The 17,338-nt window shown below is 37.2% G+C and overlaps 2 protein-coding genes across 4 annotated transcripts; both read right to left on the bottom strand.

Annotated features, from left to right (window-relative positions):
• Nucleotides 1–2,281, bottom strand: rplp1 (ribosomal protein lateral stalk subunit P1). Its single transcript, XM_079591176.1, has 4 exons — nt 2,075–2,281; nt 1,364–1,438; nt 213–324; nt 1–118 (listed from the first exon to the last, which is right to left on the bottom strand). Exons 1-4 carry the CDS (start codon nt 2,144–2,146, stop codon nt 36–38), a joined length of 342 nt encoding a protein of 113 aa, XP_079447302.1. The 5' UTR covers nt 2,147–2,281; the 3' UTR covers nt 1–35.
• Nucleotides 2,282–2,725: 444 nt separating this feature from the next.
• clptm1l (CLPTM1 like) lies at nt 2,726–17,302 on the bottom strand. 3 transcript variants are annotated; one of them, XM_079591143.1, is made up of 18 exons: nt 17,221–17,302; nt 15,977–16,209; nt 14,948–15,042; nt 14,627–14,816; nt 12,276–12,424; nt 9,601–9,679; nt 9,404–9,521; nt 6,612–6,706; nt 6,422–6,506; nt 5,512–5,615; nt 5,130–5,195; nt 4,971–5,021; nt 4,805–4,887; nt 4,684–4,718; nt 4,540–4,595; nt 4,412–4,456; nt 3,383–3,498; nt 2,726–3,299 (listed from the first exon to the last, which is right to left on the bottom strand). In XM_079591143.1, the coding sequence occupies exons 2-18, from the start codon at nt 16,142–16,144 to the stop codon at nt 3,215–3,217; spliced, it is 1,620 nt and encodes a 539-aa protein (XP_079447269.1). In that variant the 5' UTR covers nt 16,145–16,209; nt 17,221–17,302; the 3' UTR covers nt 2,726–3,214. The 3 variants fall into 3 exon arrangements, with proteins under 3 accessions (XP_079447269.1, XP_079447268.1, XP_079447267.1); XM_079591142.1 differs by having other exon boundaries at nt 17,147–17,301; XM_079591141.1 differs by lacking the exon at nt 17,221–17,302 and adding an exon at nt 16,311–16,704.
• Nucleotides 17,303–17,338: the final 36 nt, after the last annotated feature.

Genomic DNA, 17,338 nt, shown 5'->3' with positions numbered 1-17,338 from the left:
TTTACAGTTTTTATGTTTTTTTATTAAAAACTGCTTTAGTCGAAAAGACCGAAGCCCATGTCGTCATCAGACTCCTCAGACTCGTCTTTCTTCTCCTCTTTCTTCTCTTCCACCTTGGCTGTAATGCAAACAGAAGACGGGTTAGTGTGAATAAGAGCAGATGCAGGTGTGAAGCGTCTGAATGAGTGTGTGTGTGTGTGTGTGTGTGTTACCTGGGGCGTCTCCTGCGGGAGCGGCAGCAACACCAGCGGCAGCGGCCGGAGCGGCTCCTCCACCGGCTCCAACATTACAGATCAGACTCCCGATGTCAACACTGGCCAGAGCCTAACACAGGACATACATCACACACGTGCACTACTTAAAGGATAGTTCACCCAAAATTACAATTAGCCCATGATTTACTCACCCTGAAGCCATCCTAGGTGTATATGACCTTCTTTCAGACGAATACAATCGGAGTTATACAGCCGAACGCAAGTCGACTTAAGAGTACCGCTACAAGAGTACCGTATTTTCTGGACTAGAATTCGTAAATTTTTTCATAGTTTGGCTGGTCCTGCGACTTGTATATCAACATTAATTCAGACCGAGATGAACCGAGAGAAACATTACCGTCTACAGCCGCGAGAGGGCGCTCTAGTTAGCGGAGTTGTTCAGAAGCGACACCGAGGAAGAACTCAATGTATCCAGTGTTGAGTGAGATCGGGAGCTTGGTGAACTTGCTGACCGGTAACTTGTTTGACTCGCTGGCTAATGTTAGTTTAGCATATTCAGCTTCAGGTATATGATCTTTATGCTGTTGTGGAGCTGAATAACTGTTAATGTGTTACGCTAACACACCGGACACCTTCAGCTGTTGTTCTGTGTGCTATTGTGGAGATGAATAACTCGCCTTTCCAGATTAAATGTCTGTTCTTGGTCTTGGATTTTGTGAAATAAATTCTATTGAAACTAAATAAAGTAAGACTCAAGGTAAAGTTTTAAATATGGATATTTTTTACGCATCGCTTAACTTCAAAAGGCCTTTATTAACCACCAGAGCAGCATCGAGCACTTTAATGATGGATGGATGCGCTTTGATGGACTTCCAAAAAAATATACCCATCAACTCCCATTATAAGGCTTGGAAGAGCCAGGACATTTTATAACAACTCCGTCTGAAAGAATAAAGTCATTCACACCTAGGATGGCTTCAGGGTGAGTAAAGCATGGGCTAATTTTCATTTTTGTTTAATTAACAATGCTAATTCCTCTGTAGAGCCAACTTGATAATTGAAGCTACAAAGTTTCCCAAACATCCACATTGAACCATTTCCATTATCCTCGAAGGATCTTATAGATGCAATGGCTGAGACGAACTCACCTTAGCGAAGAGGCCAGGCCAGAAGGGCTCGATGTTCACACCGGCGGCCTTGATCAGGGCATTGAGCTTGTCCTCCTGAAAAACAGATCAAGAACACATCAGTTCATGCTGGGATTGGGATGCAGAACAACAGTAGTGATGGTATCAGGTGCTAATAACATGGTCCTGTCAAAAATAAAAACACATGGTAGTACCACGGTACAGAATAATGTGATACAATTATATCACATATAATATTCTTCCTAGAGTAAGATGTAAATACCATGATATAAGTTTATTAATCAAAGTATATGGTCAACAAATGTTCATCATGCCACTACTTAACTTACTAACTAACAGTAGTGTTGTGATTAGCATGGTAAGTCACAGGAATATAAAATGGTAGTACTCTGTACTTAACTACCAATCACAATTGTACATTTTAAGAATAAAGCACTTAAACTGAATTATAAAGTGTGTAAAAAAATGGTATATTTTAAAACAGAAACCGCGCGCGTCTCTTGACTTATTTCCCACAAGTTATTCAAACGGTTTTCACACACTATTTAGGTTCTAGTAACACACTGAACATACGGAGTAACAAACTAATATATATACAAATGTTAATCTCTTAAATTCACTCAATTGTGAGCGTCATTATGTACACAGATAGTGTCAGAGACCCGGATGTTCATTTCGCGCCGTCAGCGCGCGCTCAAACCCCTCACTCACCGTAACGGTCACTTCATCATCATGGAGGATGAGAGCGGAGTAAATACAGGCCAGCTCGGATACAGATGCCATTGTTCTTTCAGGAGGTTAAGGTTTCAGACGTGGATGCCTAAATTTGACGGTGCTAGTCGCCGGATTCAAAGGCCTTAGCTTCGGAGCGAAGAACCGAGCACCTCAAACACAGCGATGTCAGTGAACGGAAAGGGCCGAAAGGGGGCGGAGCGATGGTTTATATAGCATTAGGCGTCACTTCAGTGGGCGGGACTGACACAGTGAAGCGAGGATGTGATTCGTCCGTTTTTTCTGTCAGTTATTTTTGACATCCGCGTGGATGTAAGAGCGTTATATTTATTAGATATATCATTTAAATATAACTGGAAAAATATAAAAAAGTTAAACATAAAATAAAAATGTTAGTTTTTGTTTATTTATTTATTTACATGGTACATAAAATGTACATGGTATTTATATTGTACTTCAAAGTATACCATCTAGAAACATGGTAATACCATGGTACTTTTTTTTTAGATTTTTTAATGTATTTGTTTATAATTATTAACACACAGTTGGTTCAGTAGGTAATAATAGGTCAGTTACTGCTGCACTGTCATCATGGACAAGTAACATAAAAACTTCATGAAAGAATAAAGGCAGTGGAAGGCTTGGTTTGTTTAATAAAGTCTCTGTAATTAAGCAGTTAAATCACAGAAACACTTTTATTGGAATGTAACGCAAAGACAAACATACATCATTCTCTCCCAACACACAAACAACAGTCATGTTACTAAAATTAATTCATATTCGGAAACGAAACAGATAATTAATCTGAAACTCTGGTCTTTTGGCACCCTTGTGATGTGGTCTTAATTACAAAACACTTTTTGAGACCGAATTAAAGGTCCCATCAAAATACATTCTGTAAATGTACACAAGCTTTTCATAGTTTTACTTCTTAACCTACAACTCAATATATAGCAACCGTTTGAACTGTGAAAGACGCTCCGACAGAGAGTAGCTGCTCAAAATCCTCTGTTTACTGGAGCAAAACTGAGCTCAAATAGACAAATGCAGTGTTGTCCTTCGTTTCTGAATCCGATGTCTGATCTCATGATAGAGCTGAGCTGTCCTGCTGTGCCGATGTCAGTCTTTATGGGATTTTCCTTTGGGCTCTTCATCGTAGGACACGCCGTACTCGTTCACTCTGGTTTTGTCCACTGGATAGAGCCTGAAAAACATCAACATGTCCTGCATCATCCGTACGAGTGCAGAGTCAGATCAACACACACGTCAGACTATAAGGGTCCTCACCATCTCTGATACAGGTACACGAGGAACACCACGTCGTCTCTGAAGCACGCCAGCCGGTGTGACGCGGGCATGGTGATGATGAACGCGAACACGTCATCGATAAACGTGTTAAAAGCCTGTGAGAAAAACAAGTGTCAGATTATAACAAAACTCAAACCTCCAGACAGACAATGATCTTTAGTTTTTGGTCAATAATTCATTTAATAATCTTAAAAACTAATATAATATATATTTTTTTTTATTAAATTGATACACTATCTTAAACTGTATATAATTTGAGGATAATTGAATACATTATATTATTTATATTAAGATTTATATATAAATATATAATATAAATATATAATATATATATGTATATATAATATATAATAGAGATATATATATATAAAATCTTGATATAATTAATATAATAAATATTATAAATATAAATATGTAAATATTATATATATATTATAATATAATATATTTAATATATTATGATTTTTATTATTAATATAATTAATATACATTTATGTAATTTGTATTTATTTATATAAGATACACTATTACATATATAAAATATCAATAATTTATACAATTTATTTATAATTATTATATACAAAATGAGGACGATTTAAACACTTAAATTTTAATTTCACAAAATAACAGAAAAACAATTAAAGTAATGTGTACTCAGTATCATGATTTTCATAAATTATGATAAATTATAAAATGTATTGCATTTTGTTAATTTTTTGTTGTTGTTTTATTTATTAAAATGTTTTTAATATTTAAAAATAATGTAAAATCATATAAAATATGGAAAATTGTTACATAGAAAACAACAGGTATTTAGTTTTCATACTGGCAGTTTATATATATATATAAATTATATATATATATATATATATATATAAATATAATATATATAGATAGATATAGTTTTGGGGGTTTAAAACTTTGATAAAAATATTGTCTCTTATATATATCATGCATTATTAAAACGAACAGCACGAGAGAGGTTCACTGTGAACGATCATCTCTCACCTTGTACATAAAGGCTTTCCAGGGCAGATGAGCGACTGATTTCATCTGTGAAAAACAAATGCATTGATTACAAACCCAAACATGATTTCACGACTCTGAATGGAAAAGCTCATTTAGACTCAACAAACCTTGAAGTTTACAAAGAGTTGAGGCAGCATAAAGAGGAATCCGAAGGCGTACACTCCTGAACGACAACAACAATTACACTTCCATCTTTAATGTTTCTAAATCATTCACTCAGATAAATGATAAAACTACAGAACGACACTTACCGTTGACTAAACTGTTAATAATCCAGGAGTACCAGCTGTGCAAACACATCAAATATTAATCATTTGTGCACCTCAAATACCTTTCTCAGCAAAACAAGTTTTAGCAAATGTGACTCCTCACCTTTTGTACTTGACGAACACGAGAGCGTAGCCCGCCCCGCCGAGGCACAGAGGATACAGCAGATAGGACAGGTACTTCATCGCCTGAGGGAGACACACGATTCAAAAGTGATATATATATCAAAACATGATCATAAGACTGCGTTCTGGATGAAGCTTGTGCTCACCAGTGTGTCATATTCCCCTGTTCGTTTCTCAGATTCGTCCTGTTTCCCAAACTGAAGGACAGATCGGGAACAACTCACGGTTAGAGAATCATCAGTTTTTAGTAACGAAGCGATTCAGAGCAATAAAGAAAATACAGAAGAGAAACCATTCAACTTTACCAGGAATGTGGGAGTCAAGCCCCTCCATATGATGTGGATTTTAAAAGCCTTTTTCACTTTCCAAACCTGAAATAAACACACACACACACACACACACACACACACACGAGCTGTAGGTGTCATTTCATTCAACACACATACAACGTATTGTATACAACGAATTTGACATCTCTCATAGAAAACAAACTGTATTCATCCATATTACCCACATATACACACATAAAAATAATTAGTTAAAGCAATAAAAACAGCTTAAAGTGTCTTGTGCATGTTATTGCAACCATATGGCATACACGTCCGTTCAGTGTAGATTGTAGATCAGTGTATGTCCAGTGGATTGAAATAATTCTGCACAGAAAGCACGAGTGAGATGCGACTGTACCTCTATCAGAGAGCCGATCCCAGCGGGAATCAGAACCAGGAGACTCGTCTGCTCATCCAGCAGATACAGGAAGATCACGATCGTGCTGAAACATCTCCACAGCACTGACACACACACACACACACACACACACACGATACATGTTAACAAATTCACTGAGAGATCGCAGTCATGTTGTGATAACCCATGCAAACCATGTCTGATTATTATACACATTTATGAATAACTATAAAATGGAACAACTATCAAAAACTTATATTTATATAATATTTATTATTAGTCATATTTTAAATATGTATTTTATATATATATATATATTACATTATTCTATATATTATTATTTTTTACAAATAAAACATAACAATTGTTTAAAAAATATAAAATACATAATAAATAACTAATAAATAATAAATATTTAAAAATGTAAATTATTAAAAAGTATTATTACAATTAAAAGTAATTTTTTTCAGAAAATCTCAAAAATAGGGGTGCTGTTTAAGAGGTTAAATTAAAATTGTCCTGAAGTATGAAATATTATACATAATAACTATAAATAAATTGTATAAATTAGTGTGTATAATAATTTATACACAATCATTTACCACTTAAATTAATTTTTTACAAGATAACAGAAAAATAATGAAAGCATATTGTACTCAGTATCATGAGTATTCATAAATGTTACTATATTATATAATTTAGTTTGGTGTATGAGATGGTCGCTCATTTGAACATATTTGCAATAACACAAAACAGTCCTTCACTTCCTCAGCAACACTTTGCATGTGTGTGTGTGTGTGTGTGTGTGTGTGTGTGTGTGTGTGTGTGTGTGTGTGTGTGTGTGTGTGTGTGTGTGTGTGTGTGTGTGTGTGTGTGTGTGTGTGTGAAAGAAAGGTTATTGAGCTCAAACCTGCTTTGCTTGACATTCCCACCATGCTCTTCTTGTGCTTCCAGAAACTGATGTCATTTTTGAACGCCAGGAAGTCAAACAAAAGCTGGACAGAAACACAGTAATGTTATAAAGCATAAACCCGCTCAGACTCAGCAGTGTGAACACGAGTAAGACAATACGACGGTGAGTCTAAAACACATGAACTCACGTGGAAAGCGGCCACAAAGAAGGTGAGGGCGAGGAAATACAGATTAGTGTCCACAAATATTCCCTTGATTTCATCCGCATCCTTTTCAGTAAAGCCTAAAATACAAAGGAAAAATATCCCTGCGACTTTTAGTTTCAATATTAATGTGAAGTGTGTATCAGTCAGATGATAAATAAATCATATGGCGTGATGGAAATATGATTTATCTAAATGAATAATATTATTATTGCAGTTTTTCTCAATGGTTTACACACTAATACTGGTACTTGAGACACAATGACCACAACATGTAACTCATGCACCAACCCCCTGAACCAGTTCTGCTGCTAAACTACAAGCACAATTCCTGCTTTACACTCAGATTGCAGCTCTAAAACACACTTTTTTCAAAACACTGCACACAAATCTCTGCATTTGGCACAATTTTCATGCAGAAAATCTCGTTTTCACAAGGAACACACTGCCATTCAAATATGCACACTGACTCAACACACTGGCCCTCATTTATGAAAAGTGCGTACACCAAATTTCCAGCGTACACTCAAAACACGGCGATTTATCAATATGGACGTTGGCGTACGGCACGCTCAAATCCTACGCCAGCTCAGGAGGTGGTGTACATGTACGCATGTTTTGAGTTAGTGCTGAAATGCGCAGAAAAACAATTCCTAACACCACAAAACGCACTGACAAACTAAAGATATGATATATTATGACCCACTGTAAAAAAACAAAAAAACATAGAAATTATAAACTTGTTTATTTTTGTGAGTTAAGCCCGGCAGGTGCGCACGGACTGGGTTCAGGAATGAAAGGCTCTCAATGACCAAAAAATAATTCAGACTGACAAAATAATTAAAATGACATTCTTCTTCTTTTAAATAATAATACAAATAATAATAATAACAAAGACATTCTTCTTCTAAATAACAATAAGCGTCATTAATAATCAAAATCATAATACTAATAAGAAGAATATTACAAATTGTCATGCAATTATTCACATCATCATCATCACTTGTACACCCCATTACATGTGACGTCATGCGAAATTCAGCGCTAATAGTTTCAAAACACGTGCTGTAAAATAATGCATTGTTGTGATAGGTCATTTGCTCAACCAACCAGCGATTTAAACTGGATTTCCACCGGAGAAGTTTCTCCTCTTTGCCGTCTTCCGTGTGTCCATGGCGTAAAATGAGGGCGTGGGGGAGGCGGAGACGTGAATATATAGGGGCGTGATAATCTAATGACGATCGTTTTCAGCCGCCGCATTTATCAAGAGGCAGGTTTGCGTACACCTGAATTTCAAAGGTACGCACAGCTTCATAAATCGGACGGTGAGAGGAGTGTAAGCATAATCTTACGCCAACATATGCGCCCGTTTCGACGCAAGATTGATAAATGAGGGCCACTGTGTACTGTGTACATTGTTTTTGTTGGAAAAATAAAATATATTTGTTACCGTGTATTTGTGTGTTCTGAGTATAAAAACAATATTCTCAAATATTTTACAACACACTTATATATGTACTGTCTGTAGTAAGTGTACACTGAACAAAAAAAGGCTTAAGTCATTATGATGAATGGAGAAGAAGTGTTTTACATCGAGCACATCAGTGTTCAACTGGTTCTTATTAATGACCATTCATATGATGGTTTGTGTGTGTCATTTGAAAACAAAATACCATTTTGAGAAGAAATAACATTGTTTTGAATGTAAAGTTTCATTTTGCAGGAAATTTGAGGGGCTTTGCCCATTGTGTGTGTGTGTGTGTGTGTGTCTCTCTGTCTGTGTGTGTGTGTGTGTGTGTCTCTGTCTCTCTCTCTGTGTGTGTGTGTGTGTGTGTGTGTGTGTGTGTGTGTGTGTGTGTGTGTGTGTGTGTGTGTGTGTGTGTGTGTGTGTGTGTGTGTGTGTGTGTGTGTTTTGAGAATATGAGGCATGCGTTCAGAAAATGTGTGTAAACAATCAAGAAAAATTGTAATACATTTTTTCGAACATTATTAAAGTTAAGACTTTATTTAGAGCGGGGAAAAGTCCGTAAAAATCCTGGCAGAAAGCGATGCATGAGGATGAAGTGTAACGACACCCACTTTCAGGAATACACTAATATTTTGTTGGTAGTACCAGTTAGCAATAATTATTAGTTAACACTGAAGTTGTCAACACTTCGGAAAAAAAGAATACTTTATTTGGGATATACCCAAAAACGTTTTCAGCAACACCGCGTGATCGCGTGAGACTTTTACATATTTTGCATCCAAACTTTTTGGATATGGCAAAAAAAAAAAAAAAAAAAAATCAGCAACATCGCACGAGACTTTTACAGGCTTTTCCCAAATCACGGAAGTGACGTCGACGTCCGGGTTAGCGGCAGCATACGCCATCATCAGGCAAGTGTTATTTAAATAAACTCCTGATGTACTTACACACTTTACAATGCCTCGTTTTATGAGTACAGAACATATTTGTACAACTGTAGAAGTGTGGTGCCATCCGGGCATTATTAGTGCGGTAATTTACCAGATACAACCTTGGATCCATTAGCGCCTGCACTAAACCATTCGGCTGATATCTCTAAATTAACTCTAACTTTAATAATGTTCGACCAGGGGGAAAAGCGTCTGGCGGGGTTTGGCTCGAGGTCATGGTGCAGAGGACCCTATCCGAACCGTCCCTTTAAGAAAAATCATTGTGACCCTTAATTTCACATCAAACCTTGATAAATCCACTTTAACACAGCCCTGCATGGCTTATTGCTTTAATTACCCATAAGTCCACAGGCTCTTACCAAACTGCTGCAGTGAATAAACGGCGTCCTGCATGTGTATCCAGAAGCGCAGTTTCCCCAGAGCGATGGAGTCGTACGAGATGGTCAGAGGCAGTTCGGCGGAGCTGCTGTTGATCTCCTGCATTAAACACACTCACACGTTCACTACAGGACCTGAGAGAAAACAGCTGGAGTGTAGAGGATTAAAGACGCAGTACCATCAAATCCTTCACTCGGTTACTGAGCTCGTCTACGAACAGCAGCGGCAGGTAAATCATCTTCTTGCCGTCCTGATACCTGAGGACAGAGAGAGAGGAACATCATGACCACAACCTTTCATCACAGTACAGGATACATCACACAAACTGTATCATCACACATCTCTGTGTGTAAAGTTACATATATATATTATATCCAACTTCATCCACATACAGGTGAAGCTGGAACAACTAGAATATGGTGCAAAAGTTCATTTATTTCAGTAATTTAACTTAAAAGGTGAAACTAATATATTATATAGACTCATTACATGCAAAGTGAGATATTTCAAGCCTTTATTTGTTATAATTTTGATGATTATGGATTATTAGTTTAATCTTTTAAGTTGAATTACTGAAATAAATTAACTTTTGCACCATATTCTCATTTTTCACCTGTATACAGTACTCATTATACTTTAGCAAATTTAAGTTCCTTGATTTTTTTATATCGTTGCAAAATGTAAATATATTATCATCCAGCTCTTATATGCCAAATTTGACTATACAAGGCATGAAGAAAATATTAAGATATTATAAACATTAACATCATGACTTTCTGTAAAGCTGCTTTGTAACTCTATGTGTTTTGTGAAAAGCGCTATAATAATACCTTTTATTTATAGGCGCCTTTCAAGGCACTCAAGGTACAACATAAAAGCAAATCAGAAAAATACAAAGCTATGCAAAAAGACAGACATACAGATCAAACATAAAATCAACAAATCAAACAATTCTAAACAGATCAGTTTTAATCTGAGCATTAAAAATGGAAATTGCAATAAAAAGGGCTATAGCAATAAATATGACTTGACAATAATCATCAATAATAAACTTATAAGTATAAGTAGGGGTGTCAAAAGATGAATCACGATTAATCACATCCAAAATAAAAGTTTGTGTTTACATAATATATGTGTGTGTAGTGTACTGTGTATAATTATTTATATATATATAAACACTCACAATCATGTATATATTTAAAGGGCACCTATTATGGAATTTTGAAATTTACCTTTCATGTAGTGTGTAACATAGATCTAAGTGAACAAAAACATCCTGCAAAGTTTGAAATATGAAAGTGCACCGTATATAAAGTTATTGTCTTTCAAAAGTAAGAGTCGACTCTGAGTCATTTTTATGAATCGTTAGAAGACCGAAGCTTTTTCTCTGACTAGATGACGTCAACTTGTCAAGTTATTTGAATACGATACGCCCACTTATTGCGCTCCAAGGCCAGCAGGGAAAACTTGAAAACATCATGGCGACGAGACGCTGTGTTCTGAAGTGCGACTCAAAAGACAACTTTTTACATCTGCCCAAGGAGGAGCATTTGAAGACTAAGTGGCTACAATTCATATATACAACTATACCACAGAAGTATAGTCCGAGCCTTGTGCTTTGTTCGCGCCATTTTGAAGAAAATTGCTTTAAATGCAATCAAACTTGGATTCGCGAGCCGGCTGATATTGAGGAAGGTTCAGTTCCAAGTGTATTTGCATCAGCTTCCTCCTCCGTATCACAACCTGTAAGTGTTATTAATAAGTGTTGCTTTTATGTTTTATGTAGCATGCTTAATAATTATTTAGTTTGTTGTGTAAGCACCGTTTAGCTTCTAGGTCTTCAATGACAATTGTATTGAGATATGTGAAGTGTTTGTCGTTGTTTTCGGAGTTGTCTTAACGAATAGAATAATACCTCGTAGTAACGTGACTGCATTTTTTTTTTGTAAAAACGTTGTTTATATGCATCGGGCTAACGCAAACAAAGACTGATTGTGCTTTTACAATATGAACTCTGGGCTATGCTCGCTAACATAACATTAAATTATTTATCTTATTTTTTGTTTTTTACTACAAACTATAAAGCAGTGGACTATAATCATTATTATAACACGATTTAATTGATAAAAGCATCATTGTACTCCGTGTTAAAAATAAGTATTATCTCTGTAAACACTGCTGGGTCATCTGACCAATCGCAAATTAGCGTCGCGCAGAGGAGGGGTTTGGAAAAACGAGTCGTTGAACGAATCATTTGGGAGTCGTTGAGCAAATCAGGTAAAAATAAATGCATATTATACGACAACAAAAGTGTTTTTTGTCATTGCATGCATGTAAAACTGTTGTTGGGGACTCCCTAAACAACATTAGGAACATTTTAAATGTCATAATAGGTGCCCTTTAAGAAAAATTGGTTATATTTATATATAACATATTTATATATAATATAAATTATATAAATGTATATACAGTATATAAATGCAAATATTTCTTAAATATATACATGAATGTGTGTGTATTTATACATAATAATTATACACAGCACACACACATATATTATGAAAACACAGACTTTTATTTTGGAAGTGATTAATCGTTTACAGCCCTACTTATAATATAAGTGATTATTGTCAAGTCAAGTCAAATTTATTGCTATAGCCCTTTTTTATTTGATTACATAAAATTATAGCCCTAATTCATTGAATGCCATGTGTGTTACAGTGATTTGACCACATTTAAAAAGAATATTATGCTTAAATGTGGTAAAATCACAGTAACACACAGCAACTCTCTCACGGCTTGTTGTTTTATCTTGAAAGAGCGGCTGGATGTGTGTAATATGAAGAAACTCACACTCTCATGTAGCGGTGCACGTCTCCAGGAAGAGCCTCTCGATCGAACTGGAAGTTTTCGGACACCACGTTCAGCGTCAGGCGGGAGCGCCAGTGAGAGACGGGCCGCTCCAGATCGGACTCGCTGCTCTGCTTTTGCTGATCCGGTTTCTGGATAGCAATCGGATTTATTGATATAATGCAAACAGCTCTTTGTTCAGGAGCAGGAAGTGGCCCAGCAAACAGTTTTGTCTAATAGCCGTCCAAACACAGCCCAGACGTCTAATAAAGCAATAAGCCCCGCGAAGCCGTGATTTACAGAGAATTTAGAACAGCCCAAGAATAGACTAGTTATCAATTAGATAACAAAGACATAAAAATAAATGACTAGTCTATTCTTGGGCTGTGGTTTAGACGTCTATTAAATTGTCAATGACAGCCCAAATTTTGCCTTGTTTTATAGACCATATGCACCAGAGAAACGAGCGCGCCGCCATCTTTATAATATTGTCTTTGAACTTCCGTTTGCAGTCGCTCTGTATATCTCTATGGCATCGCTGTCCAGGAGTAATTAGCTTTTAAAGTGGATTTACTTAATGTAAAGTTAACGAAAGTTATCATGAGGATTGTAATGTTTAAATCAGATGTCTTAACAAATGTCAGTGGACCGGGAAGATTTTAAAACGAGCCGTTCATTCATAAATACGCAAGATCGCTGTGACAATACAGAAACGGGAAGACGATAGACAACGAGCGCAGCGATGAAAAGGGGCGGAGCTACATAAGGTCTATAAAACTGAGAGTTCCGGTCCTTGATTCTGATTGGTTGAGCCGTGTTCGAAGCCGAAATTACTCAACAAACACACCTGTGAGCGCATTACATAAGTGTTACTACGCAACTGCCGTTTGTGATTCTTTGTTGCCTCATGTGTTGCTTAGCAACCTCTCTGGAACTACATTCCTTGGCGGAGGAGTAATGTGTTATAACGTAAAAATTTTGTTGCTGGTGTTTATTTTATGAATACAATAAATATTCAAATGAATATTTTTATGGAGTAACCGTTTTATAAAAGCAATAAGCCCCTTGAAGCCGTGATTTACAGTGAATTTAGAACAGCTGAGGGGGTTTTAGACACTCCGCTCCGCGTCGTAGCTAACAACGGCCCTTAGCTGTTCTATATTCACGGCTTCGCGGGGCTTATTGCTTTATTACTGTGCGTTCACCCCGGACATGAATAGTGCGCCAGGAGCGAGAGATTTCAATGTTAAGTCAATGCAAAGACGCGTTACGCGCGGAAAAAATCCCAGCGGCTCGAATGAGGCGTAGAGTGCGGCGCGGTAGACGCGAATAAGCCTTATTCGCACGTCAAGTTCGCACGAATGGAGCGTCTGGCGCGTTAAGCGCGAATGATTTTATAGTGCTTTTTGTGCTTTCACGCGATTGACGCGAATTCGCGAGAGTTGAAATGTCTGAACTTCTGCGTCAATTCGCGCCGCGTTAACCAATCGGAGCCTGCTTTCTGCTGTCACGTGGTGAAGTGACGTGATAAACGGGGGCAGGCCCGCTTTTCAGATTATAATGTCATTTTAAATGTTTGGCCTCAATAACTTATTTATGCCCGCGTGAAAGAAGGAATGACATTGTTCAGATGTTAACTATGAATGTGAGTGTGACACTGAACACTTGCAGTCATAGGCTACATTTCTGAATGAGATGAAGAAAAACTCACATAATTAAAGAAGTCGTTTGACCAACGTCATAACGAGTCATTAATGTATTTCAACTTTAATAACAGAACCGAAGCTATAGATTGTGAATTTAAACATTTCTGGTTTACCAGCGGCAGACGTCAGGAGGACTAGCTGAGGTGAGGCTGCTCCAGCGGGTTACATGAGCGCTGAGCGCCCGGTGATCGCCTGGATCTCACAACTCCGAAACATCAGATCAAATTTTTTAAATAGGCGCTATCTTTATAAACAAACCACAGATTTGAGCTTTAAACAACTACATTCTCGACTGAACAACTCTTAAAACTACATTTCGTGACACAATAACAGTAGTATTTTTAAATTTCGCAGCCTTTCTTGCAAACAAACCACCGTCTAGCACTTGCCTCTCCCAGAAGAAGCGGATTTCGTCTCGGATGCGCGTCAATTTCGCTTCAAACGCTTGCTTTTTACGTGCGTCCATTTCGCTTTGGACGCGCGAATGCATTAAAAATTTTCAAGCGTCAAACTAGACGCGAATTTGCCGCTCTATTCGCGTTTGGTGTGAGCGCAAGATTAGACGTCTGGGCTGTGTTTGGACGGCTATTAGAAGTCTTTTAAACATAAGATTGCTTGCTGGGATGTTTGCTGGGGGTGTCCGCTCACCTGCGGGTCGTCCTGTCCCGTGATCAGGCTGATCTCGGGAGGCTTCGGCATCATGTATGTGGTCAGTTGCGTGACTAAATGAACCTGATGCGGATCCTGCCATGGCGTGACTCCAGCCTGGTGCAGGAACACCATCGCGTACAGCGTGCCGTTCTTGCGTGTCTTCTTCGGCACAGACACGTTAATTAACCTTAAAAAGACAGAAGTGTAACTGAGAAAGCTAATCTGGAAAGCAATAGATCTCTAGAGAGAAAACAAATGAAGCCCTACAGGACAGGAATGCAGAGTAACAGTGATATGATGAGTTAGTAGATCCTGTACCTCTCAAACCTGGTGTTCACATCGAACTCTTCCTCTCTGTGGATCAGACTGTGTCCTCCGTCAGCATTCGGCCTCAATGCAGTGTACACGCTGAGCTGATGAAACACACACAATATATCTCCGTTAGTGCAAATCTTCCTATTGTTTACCGAAATATATTTTGTACTGTATAATGTTGATTATATATGTCTCTTCTAATGCAGGGGTTGTGGTCCAGGGACGTGTTTGGAGAAAAACAGTGTGAATATACTTTTTATACAAATGAAATTAAATAAATAGGTTTGAAATAAATAAAATAAATAAAAATCTGATTAAATAACAAGATAGAAATAGATGCATAGAAATTGGATTAGAAAAATAATTATTTGAATAAAATACATAGATATATAAATAATTTAAAATTAAATAGATAAATACAAATTATATTGAAATAAATCCATTTAAAACTTATTAAAAATATATGAATTAATAAAAAAATAAAAAAATACAATTTAGATGAAAAGAAACGGATAAAAAAATTAAATTGGAATAAAAGAAAATAAAAAATATATTAAAAAACATAAATATTTAAATAACATAGACATATATAGAATAAATAGATAAATAAATTATTGATAATTAAAAATTGAAAATAAACTAATTAAAACATCGAACAGTACAGAACTATGAGTAGCAATAATTAAATTAATAGAAACTAAATATTTTCCAATTAATATTTTAGACATATTTATAATATTAGTTTTTCACAGTATAACCTGGGTCTTTATACAAGAAACTATATACATTAAATGTTTGAATAAGGGCCCTCATATGAAGATGATCGTGGGTCCCTGGCATCTAAAAGATTGAAAACACCTTTCTCACATTTAATATTACATACATTAATATTTATATGTATGTTATTTATTAATGTATAGTGCCCATCGTTTGATATATAAATACGTCCTGCATAGGCCTGGTTTCACATGCACTGTTTCTAAGATAAGTTGAGATAAGCACACATGTAACAGCAGCTCGTGAGAGTCTCACCTGCAGTCGAGGTTTGCCGGCCAGGTAGGGTGAGATACAGCTGTCAGTCTTGGGGTTCTCGCAGGGTTTCGTGTAAACGATCCCATACATGACCCAACATGTGTGCAGCACATACAGGAGGAAAACCCCCACGATCAGGCTCGTGAACGAGGTTTTAGGAAACATCATCAGTGCATCAATGCCAGCGCACAGCTTCAGTGGACAGACCTGAGCAGACACTGCTGATCAACATGCTGTTCGGACGGCAAATAATGAAGAATGAAGAGCAGGATTAGATCAGCTGTCAATCAGTCCTGGTGCACTGCCACTAACACACGTCACTCTAAACACACACATTACAACATCTGCAGTCTCTTATTCTGATGTGTTTGATTCGCTTTTCACTCCAGCATCCTCAGAAATCCCGTGTAAAGTCATCGGTGATCCCTCATGATGAAACGCGCGCGTTTAATTCCTTCAATTTATCCCTCGATTCAATTTTGACGTGATGTTTCAATGAGCGCTCATTTCCGGGATTCACTTCCTGTTGCGGGGTTGCCAGATTTATTCAACTCAACCATTTAAATCGCAAATAATTTTGCCAACAAAAAACAATGGAAGTTCGTTAAAACCCTTAAAAACGATTAATTACGACACTTAGGCCCAATCCCAATTCTACCCCTTTCCCCTTCGTCTACCCCTAACCCTTCGCCTTCCCCTTCCCCTTGACCCTTGAAACAGAGTGGCAAGGCATAGGGGTGAAAATATTCCCCTAAGAAATGGGACACCACTACTACACCGTTACACGTCATTATACGTCGTCGCCTACGTCACAGGAGATGCGCCGATGTTTATCACAAACTTCCAAGATGCACAGGACTTGTTTTCTGTGGTGTTGTATTAACACGTTGGAGGTACAGACCTATGTTTGTCCTATTTATTTATTTACTGTGTTAAACTGTGTGAAATACGACATTGTGTGGCGTTCATGTGCGTTCAACTCATAAATACGATCTTTACGAGATGACTTGAACGCACCAGTAGCTTGTGTGCTTTGTTCGGGGGAGAGGAGATTTTTTTACAAACGTTTCTTTGAAGGAACTGACCATAAATATGAACACAAGATTGAATGTAACATAAAGCAAATCATTATTTGTTGTTAAAATACTTATTAAAGTCAACAATTCTTACATTTATGGTCTAATTTTTTGCTTGGGCAGCCATTTTGCGTCTGTAGCCGGTGTATGCAGTGACATTTCTCATACCCCTTCGTTTGAAGTGTGGTCCCGAAAAATCTTCGTTTGAAGGGCTATCTGGCCCTTCCCCTTAGCCCTCCCCCTCCAACCAAAAGAGAATCGAGACAGCCCTACCCCTTCACATGCA

This window comes from Phoxinus phoxinus (genome assembly GCF_949152265.1).
Source record: "Phoxinus phoxinus genome assembly, chromosome: 19".
Taxonomy (NCBI): Eukaryota; Metazoa; Chordata; class Actinopteri; order Cypriniformes; family Leuciscidae; genus Phoxinus; species Phoxinus phoxinus.
Note: the sequence above shows the minus strand (reverse complement) of the source record. Positions and strands in the feature narration are given on the sequence as shown.

Bases quoted from the DNA above. Each gene is read 5' to 3' on its own strand.
- rplp1 (XM_079591176.1), bottom strand. From the start codon at position 2,146: ATGGCATCTGTATCCGAGCTGGCCTGTATTTACTCCGCTCTCATCCTC. The intron at 1,439-2,074 runs GTGAGTGAGGGG...TCTGTTTTTCAG, and splicing joins ATGATGAAGTGACCGTTACG to GAGGACAAGCTCAATGCCCT. The intron at 119-212 runs GTAACACACACA...TTTGCATTACAG, and splicing joins TCCCGCAGGAGACGCCCCAG to CCAAGGTGGAAGAGAAGAAA.
- clptm1l (XM_079591143.1), bottom strand. From the start codon at position 16,144: ATGATGTTTCCTAAAACCTCGTTCACGAGCCTGATCGTGGGGGTTTTC. The intron at 9,680-12,275 runs GTGAGTTTCTTC...CTCTGTCCTCAG, and splicing joins GTGCACCGCTACATGAGAGT to GTATCAGGACGGCAAGAAGA. The intron at 6,707-9,403 runs GTAAGAGCCTGT...TTTGTATTTTAG, and splicing joins TTATTCACTGCAGCAGTTTG to GCTTTACTGAAAAGGATGCG.